The sequence below is a fragment of the Pelodiscus sinensis genome, chromosome 6 (assembly GCF_052426305.1).
Source record: "Pelodiscus sinensis isolate ZL-2025 chromosome 6, ASM5242630v1, whole genome shotgun sequence".
In the NCBI taxonomy this organism is placed as follows: domain Eukaryota; kingdom Metazoa; phylum Chordata; order Testudines; family Trionychidae; genus Pelodiscus; species Pelodiscus sinensis.
In genome coordinates, this window is record NC_143057.1 from 111,043,972 (window position 1) to 111,056,654 (window position 12,683).

The following is a 12,683-nucleotide window of genomic DNA, read 5'->3' on the forward strand; positions in this document are numbered from 1 at the left end:
TTCAGCAGAGCAGGTAAATCACTGGGGGAGAGAGGAGGAGGAGGCGGCAGCTGGGCTGGGAAGACCTCAACCAGTGGCTCCTGCCCTGCACTGGATTCAGCTGCTAGACCTATCTGGGCTGTGGGTCAGGGAGGACAGATCTTACTCTTTCCCTTCAAGCAGTGGCTGGGACTGGGTTAAGACCCAGCCATAGAAACCTTCCCCCAGCTGCAGGAAGCTCTGCATCTTCCCCATTGGGCCCCATCCTTCAGCACCTTGACCTCCCATCTGAATCCCAATCACTTTCCTCTGGATCCCCCACAGTGAGCCGTGTGCATCCAGATGTGTCCTGCAGCTGAACCCCGCCCTCCCCTCACTGAGTTGCCCACATTCAGAGTGCCCCACCCAGAACTCTCTTACCCCAAAACCGGATCTCCCCATACTAAATTCCTCCACACTTGGATTCTGCCAGGCTGAGACTGTCTTTCCGTACCTGACTCAGGGGCTAGGGTTGGGCATGTGAGAGAGACTGTCTCTCTCCTTTACTACCTGGATGCACCTGGTGTGGAGGAGCAGGGCCCTGTGTGCTTCTGGGGCAGGCCTGGCTCTTATACGTTGTCAAGGTTAGGTTCAGTCCCACTTCTGAGTGTCTAGATGGGCAGAGTGATCTTCCATCTCCCGGTGCAGCCAGTGGCCTATATTCCCCTCTGTTATGCTAGAGTCCTAACACATTCATTCACAATATGCAAAATGTGCAGACTTTATTTATTTATTTACTTTTTTTGTGGGGAGGAGGGGGGCACAGAATTCCCACAGGAATAACGTAAGGCAGAGATAAATGTTCTGCTCTAGTCAGCACTGGGGTTAGGCTTTACATAGAGTATTCTGTATAATTCTGAGTGCCACTCTTTACAAAAGATGTGGATAAACTGCAGGAAGTCCAGAAAAGAGCAACAAAAATGATAAACAGGCCCAGGGAATATGACCTATGAGGAAAGAATAATTTAAAAAAATAAAATAAAAAAAACCCAAGCATGTTCAGTATTGAGAAAAGACAAAAGAGAAGAGAACATATTGGAAGAGTGTTATCAGGTTAAGAGGATGGTGAGAAATTACTCCAACATCCCACAGCCAGTCCTTCAGTCTCTCCAGGGTCTGTGCCACCCAGGCTGTTGTGGTCATTTAAAAGGGCTTAGGACTCTTGCCATTGCAGCTGCTATAGTAGTGACAGTGGTGGCCAGAAGCCCCGAGCCCTTTTAAATCATTGGACTCCAGGGCAACTGCCCTCTTCCCTCTCCCCTCCACATCAGTAACGCTGACATCTACTAAAAATAAGAATTATTCTCCAAGTTCTCACTTCTAACGTGTGTTTGCTGCTGTGTAATTCATTAGATGTATTACCTTTTATATATTTCCCCAGAGAAGAAACTCATGTAATTGACAACACTAATCAGCTATTCGCAGTGTTCCTGTAGCCATATTGGCCCCAGGATATGAAAGCAACAAGGTAGGTGAGACAATATCTTTTATTGGATTAGTTTCTATTAGTGAAAAAACACAAGCTTTTAAGCTCAGCAAGCCAGACCTGAAGAAGAGCACTCTGGCGTGCAAAACTCTGTCTCTCTCACAAAAAGAATCTGATCCAATGATAGATATTACTCCTCACCCATCTTGTTCCTCTTAACATGAAAAGTCTTTAGGGTTCACTTACCACTGACTCCATGTCTTTCAGCGTTATTTGTTTCCCTAGCATCATCTTATAAAAAGGCCGGATGAAGAAGCCTAAAATAAAACACAACACAAGAGGCACAAGTGAATAGACTTAATTTTAAACGGTAGTTTTTTGTTCTGCTAGCAATCTGCAGTACAAAGAGCTGACCCAGCACATAACACTGCTAATACCAACATTCTTTCACATCTTTCAAGGAAGGAATTCCATGAAGAAATATGGTGAGAATTAAAAAAGGGGAAAAAAGCCATATTGCTATCAGATTAACAAGCGTAAAAAAAAATGTTATTAGCAGCAGTCGCATGGGTAATACATGCGAGTAGTACGAGTACAAGCATAGGACCTTTCTTGGGGATTAACCATTTGCTAAGAGAAATAACATCCTGAAGTGAAACCAAGGGTCTGTTCATTAACCATAGCCATTCATTGCAACCATTCCTAGGAAGCATCCTATGTTAAAATTACTGTTGTCATTAAAACTTATCTCTATCCCCAGCCTTCCATTCACCACCCATCTAGCATCCACATCCACTGTCATTCTCCTTTGGAGAAAATGAGTTTCAATAGCACTTTTACTCCTGCCAAAGCAGCTGCACAGAAAATCCATACTTTAGTATTATATTTTGCCTCAAGGTGATGATCTAGCTTGAGGCAGTTCCAATCATTAATAAAATCTTCCAGGCAGTGGAGGTAAGAGTAACCCCGACTACTCTGAAACCACAGCTCAAGGCATAGAATAAATCTGTTCAGTTTTAACACAGCATCCTGTTGCTTTAGCTTGCCAATGACAAAGGAATTTGTCTCCATTAATGCAGATACAGCTGCTTAAAGGACAACACAACTTTCTCATCTTTTCTGTAAGTACAGAAATTCTCCACTTATGGAGCTACAGTGTAAGAGATGTAAAAGTTTGGAGTATTTAGTTCCAAGGTCTGAGTTCTCAGTTTATGGGGTGCCATTCTGTTCTGCAAAGTGACCATAAAAATGACATTGTGCAGGGGCATGGTTTATTGTGCCTTAGTGGACTCACTTTAGAAACAGTCATCTTTGTAATGGCCTGCATATTCTAGGGTCCTAAAGCCAACCTGGAATAGGTCTCTCTCTTACACCACATCAATAATAAAGATACCATAGATCATTTTATGCCCTCACTGATACCTGTGCAACCTCACAACTTTCACCTGTGGCTGATTTAAACACAAAAAAATAATTCTGTGGGTGATACACAAACAGGAACAGAATGTAGCTCACTCTCTTCTAGCTATGCTGGCTCTGCAAGGTCTCACAGTAAAAGTCAATAAAAATTACACATGCCATAGCAACCTTTAATATTATTATAAACTCACCATCTAATAGCTTCCCATGAAACACTGCCAGGCCAGCAACACGTCCAATAAATGTGAAATAGGATAGATGATCTTCATTACACAGACCTGAATTGGGATTAATCTGGAGGGTATAGTTGTCCCTTTTTTATTGGAAGAGAAAAAAAAAACCCTGTTTAAATAATCAAGTGGTCAACATTAGATATGTTAATAAGTAGTTTGACCTAGGGGCAATTATTTTCTAGTTCTGCAATCAAGAAGCTCAGTATTTTAATTTGTCTTCATGTGCCTTAGGTGCAGTATCTTGCTGCTTGCTAACAGGGCTGAAGGAGTTTGAGTGCTCATCTGAAGAAGAGGATTTTGCCCACACAAGTTTATGTTACTCTCTATATTTTTTGTTAGTCTCTAAGGGTATGTCTACACTAGCACCCTCTTTCGAGAGAGGGATGCAAATGCAGACATTCAAAATTGCAAATGAAGCCAGGATTTAAATATCCTGCACTTCGTTTGCATACTCGCGTTATGGCACTATTTTGAAATAACAGACGCTGTTAAGATGTGGTTATTTCGAGAGAAAACCCTTCTCTTGAAATAACCCTTATTCCTCATAAAATGAGGTTTACCAGTTATTTTGAGGGAAGGGTTTTCTCTCGAAATAACCACGTTTTAACAGCGTCCATTACTTCAAAATAGCACCATAACGTGAATATGCAAACGAAGCTCAGGATATTTAAATCCTGGCTTCATTTGCAATTTTGAATATCTGCATTTGCATCCCTCTCTCGAAAGAGGGTGCAAGTGTAAACATACCGTAAGGTGCCACAGGACTACGTATCGTTTTTAAAGTTATAGACAAACATGGCTACCCCTCAGACTTTTTAATATTATTCTTATTCATATAAAGTTTTTTTTTTTCAATTAGATCTTAACAGAGAGATGGTCATGGTGCTTGGTCCTGCCATGAGGGCTGGGGACTGGACTTGATGACCTCTCGAGGTCCCTTCCATTTTTAGTGTTCTATGACTCTATGGGTACAGTCCTGCAAATTGACAGATATCTACTTTATATGAGATGTGGATACCCGCTGCTCATTTTTGTGGATATACATGTGGCAGTACATAGAAATTTTGTATCTATAACACTGCAAATTTGCAATATCCACTTTATAGCCACAGGTATCCACATCAACAGATGTCAGTGTAGATAGCCATGGCTCACTTTTGTGGATACCAATGCAGATACAAATTCTGTACCCACGCCGGGCTCTAGAGATGGGTGACTGGTCTCCACAGCAATCTCTAGAATGAAGTGGGAATATTCTTTTCACCCAGTTTGTATGCTGGGGGGAAAAGAAGGACACAAGGACAAACAAAAGGGGGAGCTGTAAAATCATGAAGCATGAATAGAAAACAGCAGCTTGCTACAATAAACTTAATGATCACATAACCTTTGCCATGTGTTTGTTCACAATCGGAGTCCTGAGCTCTCTGGATGATAAAAGTTTAAATAAAAGTGACAACTAGCACTTTGGGAAAGAGGAGAGGGTGAAAGCCTGGCTCTATTGAAGTGAATGGTAAAAATCCCACAGACTTCAGAGCCAGGTGCTCACCCAGACAGCACTGAACATGGCTATCTCTGGGACCGGCCTCTTGCAGGCACATTGAACAGAACTGAGGGTACATCTATACCGCAACAAACTCATGTTTGTGCCTGGGCTCAAGCAAACTGTCCTCCCTCTTGTGTCTACTACTATTGTGCTAACCCAGAGTTGAGACCAGGGTCAAAGGACTTTGCAGGGCTGAGAGTCTGAGCCTGAGTTAAGCAAGGATCCAGGGTCTGAGCCCTATTGCTCTGCAGTGTAGATGTAATCCTGCTTGACCTGGGTCCCAGGAGTCAGATGGAAATATCTAAGTTCTATGGGAGAACTTCATTAGTCCTCTTTCTCAGAACAATCTGCAGTCCCTGCTATTAAAAAGAGAAGACAACCCCCTTTGCATGCAACAGCTCTTCAGATCACCCATCTGCAAGCACCTTATTAGAGAGCCTCCTGGTTTTGCAAGAGGGAGCAAACGGATCAAATCTTGTGCAAAGAGAGCTGCTTCCTGCATGTTGAGCAGTACAAATTTCCCATAGTGCACCATACTCCCAGAGCTATAAGCAGCTCCATTTTGGTGGGGCGGGGGAGGATAGGTACTCTGGGATATGGTTACTTTAATTTAGGTCTGTGCCCTGCAGTGTGGTCCGAGCCCTAGTTTCAAACATCAGTTAGGAAAGTCTTAACAGAGGGTTAAAATCCAAGCAGATAGAAGACTGGACATTTAAAAAAGGTGGAAATGCAAGAGATCCCCTGGGATGCAAGCCCCACTCTCCACTGCAAAGGCATCTGCCTCTGAATAATACAGGTTCTACTGATTAAGTGTGGCAGAGAACTAGGTCTAAACATACAGTGCTTACAATATTTGCTATAAAGCCAATGTGCTAATATGACAATGGATTTATTAAAAACCAACAAAACCATGGATAGAAGCAATTCTAGTGTATATTCTTTACAGCGAATATATCTCACAAGAGTTAAAACTGGAATGTGATCAACACAGTAATGGGGGACTAAATGACTACACTAATAGATAAATGACACTTTGGGCATATGAATATTTCCCAGCATGAATTCTAAATTCATTTTATTACCTCATTAGGGAAAAAATTAGCTTCCTAGCGAGATAGGTTAAAATGTCATCTGTAATGATTTCTTATTCCTGTTTTTAATGACAATATTCTATTCAAGTGGGATTTCCCATTACTTATTTCTGCCAAATTGAAACTAAAAATTAAATAGTTTTCGTTTAAAATATTAATGCATTGTTGCATATATTTAATCAATGAAAATCTTTTCAAAGGCAAAAACATTTTTGCAGCAAAGTTCAGTAAACGAGAGTTTGAAGTAGCCATATATTTCACAACATTATGCTTCTGTGTACGCAAAAAGAAAAGGCTTATTTCCAAATTCTACAAATTGTGAGAAAAATTGTTGAAGAAGATACCAGAAGCTGATGCACAGAATAGGGAATTTCTTGTTTATATTGCCCTTTGTTCATCTCCTTTACAGTCTACCCAACACTTTTATTAGAAAAAAGTAGTGAATTAAATTTTGACACCAAACACAGAAAGCACTTCCAGCAATAAACAAACGTATTAGTAGTTATGAAATGTCATATTATGTATTTAAAGGCACTTGGAGTGCAAGAGACAGCTCCTCATTTACACTACTCTGACAATGTAATCAGGCCTTACAGTGAGTGTAAATGTAATTCACTCCCACTTTAAGAAACATTTATAGTGCCACAGTTGTGTAAAGGATCCTTAGTGAAAATGAGAAGCTGGCCCATGAGAGGTGAATTTCAACTCAAACATAAGAGTTTCCTTAAAAAAGCAACAACAATGCATTATAATGGGTATGGCATACAAAGAATTCCTTCTCTTGCACCATTCTTTTCACTATGACAGGTTGCACCTCTACAATCCAGGATTCACTAGGCTGGCAACATCTGTGGTCTGGCACAACCATGGATGCTCCAGGATCAGAAAATCGTGGCATGCTGCAGGTGGGTGGGGGCCCAGGAGCTGGCACATGGCTCAATTGGGCTACAGGAGGTGGCTCATCTGGGCTGCGGGGGTGGGAGATGTCTGGCACACAGCTCAGCTGGGCTGGGGAGGGAGCCAGGAAACTTGGTGATGGAGGGGGGCCGGCAGCAGGGGGCCTGAAATTACCTCCCCGGGTCCAGAAAAATCCCTCATCTGGGACCAGTTAGATCCTGAGGATGCTAGACCAAGGAAGTCCAACCTGTACAAGTCATGCAAATGCATTCCGTATGCTGCCTTGCAAAATAGCGTGAAATATTTACGTAACAATAAAAGTTGCTTAATATATCACAGCAGCAGCTTGGTCTCAGAAGGCTTCCTGAACTTGGAATAGGTAACAAACCACAGTAGAGAGATACTTTACCATGGCTTTGGAATTTAAAAGTATATCCTGAAGGAAATTCTAAGGGCTTCAATACATAATTTTTCCCTTATCCAAGTAATCTAGATCACTTACAATGAAAATATTTTAATGGAGACTTACGTTGCTGAATATTCAAAGAGACCATAATAAGGATTAAACATCTCCTTAGATAACAGGAAGAACCATTCTCTTGCCACACCTCCATAGTCAAGTCCTTTTTCTGACTCAAATTCAATCCAGAGTCTGGCTTTCAGTACATCGGGTCTCTTTACAGACATGATTCTTCTATAGGATTCCTCAAAAACATTACTTCTGTGTAGTTTCATTTCAAATCTGTTTGGTATATCACCCTACATGAAAGGACAAATGTTGGTTTGAATGCACAGCCTACATATATTAAGATGATAGCATAGAGTGGTGAGTAATCTAGCTAAACAAGCGAAGGCTTCTCGCATGCTCCACTGTAACGGTTCATATGCAGAATAGGTTGGAAACCTATTCAGGAAAACTAGTCAACAGGAGAAGAAAATTGCAAAAAAGCAAAGCAGCAGCAAGAGTGTGTTTGGAATATGCAGAATGGAAACAAGGTGGAATGAACAAACAAGTGACAGCAGAGAACCACAAAAAGGTCTAATTTTCCTGATCACATGAGTGTGCAGCAACCATTTTTACTTCCAATTAAAGTGGTTCATACAGCAGAAAGCCAATTGCCAGTTGGTGCACTTGGAAGTGCTACATTTTAATGCAGCGAAAGAAGCAGGCCTCATAGATCTGGGTAGAAAGGTAAATAGATCAACGTATAGCAAAAGAATGCCTGTGGGACCCCTTTAAAACTTTGGCAACCCTAACCAAACATTAAAGCCATTAGTGAGCCGATCGATACTACAGGCAAGTTAGCATTGAGATCTTATTTATTTTCAATAAGTGATTTTAAGTGGTGGTGAAAGACACTGAATTACTGAAGTCCTATTTGTCCACAGATCTAACATACCAGAAGTGGCAGCAGCACCAGTTTCTTAAGCACTCCCAGTTTCTTATGACCAGACTTTTGGACAGCCGAGGACAGTTTCAGTCTGTATGCTCATTTAAGTCATGGATTTTCACCTGAGCCTGTCCTCATGCATCAATATTAACCGTGAAGTGATGGTAAGTTGCTGCTGCCTGACTGCTTTAATTGTCCATTTATAAATGAAAACTTGAGCCTCAAACCAGTTTTGGTTGACAGAGAGAGAATGGAAAATGTGTGGTAAGAAAGTGCAGCACCTTATTCTTGGGACAGTCCATTGTATTTTCCTACTCTAAAACAGTCGGTTCCAATATAGGACAAACATTTATTTACTTACTGGTTTCTTTAACTTCTTCCTGAAATAGTCATATTTCTGCTTGAACTCTCTGGAATAAGGAACAGCCTGAAAGAGAGAAAATTATAAATACTCATTATTGAATGCATCATGCAATCTGGCATACTGTAACCCTAAAATGTTAATTGAGAGTACTGTACCCAGCAGTTAAAAAATATACTCTTAGTGAGTTTTGATTTACCCTAAACATGTGCTCTGAAAACAACCCTCTGCATCACACACAACAATTTTCACCTAAGGACCTAAAAACACTTTAGTAGTATTAAAATTTAACCCTTTCCTCAGGAGGTATTATCCCCATTATGCAAATGGATAAATTGAGACCCAGGGTTTCACTACACAATCCTCTTTTGTGGTAACAGCAACAGAAAGGGTGAGAGAACACCAGAAAAAAAAAGCGAGAAAAGAAAAAGCATGATTTATTCTCATGGTCCAGATATCATATTGGGAATGTACAGGTGTCCTCATATGGACTTTTACATTATTTTTAATTATTTGCCCTGTCGTACAGTTGAGTAGCAGCTCTAAATATTTGAGGTATATTTCCAAAAGGGCAGAGGAATAGTTGTGAACTCCAAAATGTAAGAGCTGCATATTCCTAACTCCATCATAAATGTCAGAAGTCAGTCCAGGACATGCATCTAGGGGAGAAGGTTTCAGATCATCTTGAAGTGGGTTTATAATTGTCTGGTTGTGGGTGCAAACTGGAGAGTTGAAATATGCATGTTAGGTGGTCTTCCTTGTGGAAGAGAAGATGTGTAAAACTGGAAAAGTCGTTATCCCCTGATGAGGATAAGTGTGTGATTTTATTACAGTGGTGAAGGAATCCTTTGGCATGTTTACTGATATCTTAATCCCTTACTCACACAGTGCAATAACCCTTTAGAGAATGTATATACTTTATATGTTTGTAATGGTGCCCGATACTATGTTTACATCCCTGCTACCATGATGTGTCACCACTTCTCCATAATGATTATATATAAGATTTTTTGTTAGCTATACATCTAAATAAATGAACACTAATTTCTCAGCTCCAGAATTCTGTCAACAATGATCAACCAGATAACTGATGAATGTGAAGAATTCCTCTACCCTCTTGCCTCACCTCCTTCACCACCCCATGCTCAGGGACTCAACACAGTACAGTCCTTCCATAGCAATCCAACTCCTTAGGACTCAAGGACTGAAAACTCAGATGAGACGTGAATCCTCAGCATTGCACAAGTGTCCTAGGCTCACATAAGCATTAGACTAGAAAACCTCAACATCTTATTTTCAGAGTTTCCTGCCAGGCCCTTAGAACTGAACAACTTTACACCAAAGACATTTTTGGTGACCATGCACATCACATTTGAAAAAGATGTGCCTACTGAGTGCATGTAGGGGCATTTCACGCCAGTGGCACTTTTCTAATACGGTAATAAAATTGTAACTTTCAGTATGCTGGACAAGTAAATTAAAAGTAGATACTATGTACTTTTCAATATACTTTCTGGTTATTGATCAGGTTTAAACAGTGATTAAGCACTGAATAAAATACCCAGGGAGATTGTGAAATTTTTGGAGATTTTCATTGGAGATTTTCAGCAGGTTACACAAGCACCTGTCAGGAACAGTCTAGATCAGGGGTCAGCAACCTAGTGTGCCACTTAAGACGATTTTTATTCGCACAATAGGCGGGAGCTCAGCCCTGCACCTACTCCCCCAAGCAGCCATGATCCTGCGTCTTTAACATGCATGCCTACACGGTGACATCAAAAATTCTAATCAAAGCCTATCCTCCTCCACAGCAGTACTCCCTTTCCTCATGCTCCTGGAAGGTGAGTGTTGTGGCTACTCTGCTGGTGGGGATGGGGAACCAGGATGGGTCTGGGGCCACATTGGGGGGTGGCTGCTTGGGCAGCCACTCTGGCAGACAGGGCCATGTTGGAGGCTGGCTGCTGCTGGGGCTGAAGCCGCACTGTAGAGTGCCTGCTGCCGGTGTTTCGGGCCTAGAACACATGGCGGGCAGGTGGGTTGCTGCTATGCTGTGTAGAGGCCACAGCCAGGAGGGTTGGAGACTGGGGGCTGTTGAAGCTATGGGCGGGTGGGTTGCTGCCAGAGAGTGCTGAAGCTGGGGCGAGTGGGTTGGGGACTGAGACTGGCCTAGGACCGTATGACGGCTGGCTGCTCCGGTGTCCGCTATGGTGGCCAGGGCCAAGTTGGGCTGAGGCTGTCGCCAGCATTTTGGGCCTAGGACATGTGGCGGGTGAGAGGGTTGCTGCTGTGGATGGGTGGATTGCTGCCTGGGGGTGGGATTTGAAGACATGGGTGGGTGGGTTGCTGCCGGAGGGGGTTGGAGTGGGGGTGAGTGGGTTGGAGACAGGCCCATGGCCGCATTGGCAGGGGAGAAGGGGGTGCTCAGGTGGCCGCTCTGGCATGCTGTAGGTTGCTAAACCCTTACTCGGAGGCTTGTGTGCTGCTTCAAATATCAAACTGCAAGCCCAAGATCAGAGAAAACTCAGCAAGGCAAAGCAAGGCCAAGGATCACACTAAACAGTAAGGGTACGTCTAGACTACATGCCTCTGGCAACAGAGGCATGTAGATTAGACTACCAGGCATAGGAAAATGAAGCGGCAATTTAAATAATCACCGCTTCATTTAAATTTACATGGCTGCCGCGCTGAGCCGATCAGCTGTTTGTAGGCTCAGCGCGGTAGTCTGGACGCGCGGGGTCTACATCAAAGGCATTTGTCGACCTCCCAGGTATGCCTCATCGTGTAAATTTAAATGAAGCAGCGATTATTTAAATCGTCGCTTCATTTTTCTATGCCTGGTAGTCTAATCTACATGCCTCTGTCGTCAGAGGCATGTAGTCTAGACGTACCTTGTGATCTGTATCTTAATTTATTTATTAATGAAGCTGCTGTAAGTAGGACTATTATTGACATTAAAAAGTATCACCGGCAAGCTGATCTGTAAATAGAAGTGAATAAGTTAAATCTCGGCACTCTTCTTCTGAAAGGTTGCTCACTCCAGGTCTAGATGGTGCTTGGCCCTGCCATGAGCACAGGAGACTGGACTTTACAACCTCTCAAGGTTCCTTCCAATTCTAGTATTCTATGATTCTATGCACACTTAGCAGCCCCAGATAGATAACAATAGCAAAAGTGTCAACCATTTTGAAAATACCATTAATCAACATTTTTTCCTCTTTCTTTTTAACATATGAAAAAATGAGATGGCCAAAGGTTGTTTTAATGCCAGGGTTCAATTCTGTGCCACTCAAGTCAAAGTTTTGCATTTAATTTCAATGACACAGGATTTTTGAGAAATGTACACATTTCCCTACAATCCATGGTGAGTAGGAGGGAAAGGAAGCGTGAACAATGAATTGGAAGAGTGCAGTTTGGCAAGGGGACAGAATGTACCCAAACTTTTTTTTTTAATTCCGTTCCTATTCTTAAACTGATTCTCAGTTATAATGAAGACATGCTGATGTATGTTGACAAATGTTACAATAGCCAGTGATCTGGCCAGGTACCTTGCTTCTTTAAATGGTCTTCTGTTTATTTTCATAAATGCTTGAGGCACCAGAGGAAGAGTAGATGAACTAAAGGAAAAAGTTCTGAAAGATATCTGATGAAGGGTAAGGAGAGTGAGTTAGGCCTGGTGCCCAGGAGAGGGAGGCTATTCAAGGCACAGGAGCATGGTATGAAAAATAGACACGGAGTCACAACTAGGAGATGAGCGCATACAATGTAGAAGACCAGACCTATAATGCAGACAGAGCCAGTACTGTGAAGAAGTTCGGAGAGGAGGATATACAATTTCTATTTGATAGAGGAAGGGCTAGGAAGCCAAAGAAGACTCGCTGAGGGATTGTTATTTTTACAGCCACTGGCAAGAAAGTGGATTTTAATATAGGAAAGGTGGATGAGGAAAGAGTCAGGGAGGCCAAGGAGGAGCCCTCACCACATAGTGACAAAAATATATCCAAGATTTGCATTTTTAATGCTGCTTCCTTGGATGCCAAGAGCAAGTCAAACAGCATCTCTTATATTAAACTGGATATGGCCTCTGCATGATCTCTACCCTGGAGTCTCATCACCACATCAGTTTTCTAATGGGAAAAATCTGCTTTGAAAAAAAGAACTTTTTCTGCTTAGGGAAGACATTAGAAATGAATGCCCTTTAGAGACAAACTCCATTATTTCAATTTGGTGGAGATAGTTTCTTGTTGCAGCTGCAGGAAAATGGGAACAGTGACAAATGAAGGGGTTACAATAAGTCAAACCTGCAA

At 42.1% G+C, this 12,683-nt stretch overlaps 1 protein-coding gene and 1 long non-coding RNA gene across 17 annotated transcripts in view; one reads left to right on the forward strand and one right to left on the reverse strand.

Moving 5' to 3' along the window:
* Positions 1 to 12,683, forward strand: part of LOC149524204 (uncharacterized) — a 60,155-nt gene that overhangs the window by 40,191 nt on the left and 7,281 nt on the right. For 3 of the 5 annotated variants that reach the window (XR_016349953.1, XR_016349950.1, XR_016349952.1), the window contains exons 2-4: positions 6,538 to 6,635; positions 8,017 to 8,182; positions 10,191 to 10,220. This is a non-coding gene — a long non-coding RNA (uncharacterized LOC149524204). The remainder of the gene's footprint in view (positions 1 to 6,537; positions 6,636 to 8,016; positions 8,183 to 10,190; positions 10,221 to 12,683) is intronic. The other 2 variants (XR_016349954.1, XR_016349951.1) reach the window with 2 other exon arrangements.
* Positions 1 to 12,683, reverse strand: part of NEDD4L (NEDD4 like E3 ubiquitin protein ligase) — a 299,735-nt gene that overhangs the window by 22,839 nt on the left and 264,213 nt on the right. For all 12 annotated transcript variants that reach the window (XM_006116556.5, XM_006116558.5, XM_006116559.5 and 9 more), the window contains 4 exons: positions 8,380 to 8,445; positions 7,157 to 7,386; positions 3,055 to 3,176; positions 1,691 to 1,761 (listed from right to left, as the gene is read on the reverse strand). In XM_006116556.5, the coding sequence (XP_006116618.1) occupies positions 1,691 to 1,761; positions 3,055 to 3,176; positions 7,157 to 7,386; positions 8,380 to 8,445 (489 nt within the window). The remainder of the gene's footprint in view (positions 1 to 1,690; positions 1,762 to 3,054; positions 3,177 to 7,156; positions 7,387 to 8,379; positions 8,446 to 12,683) is intronic.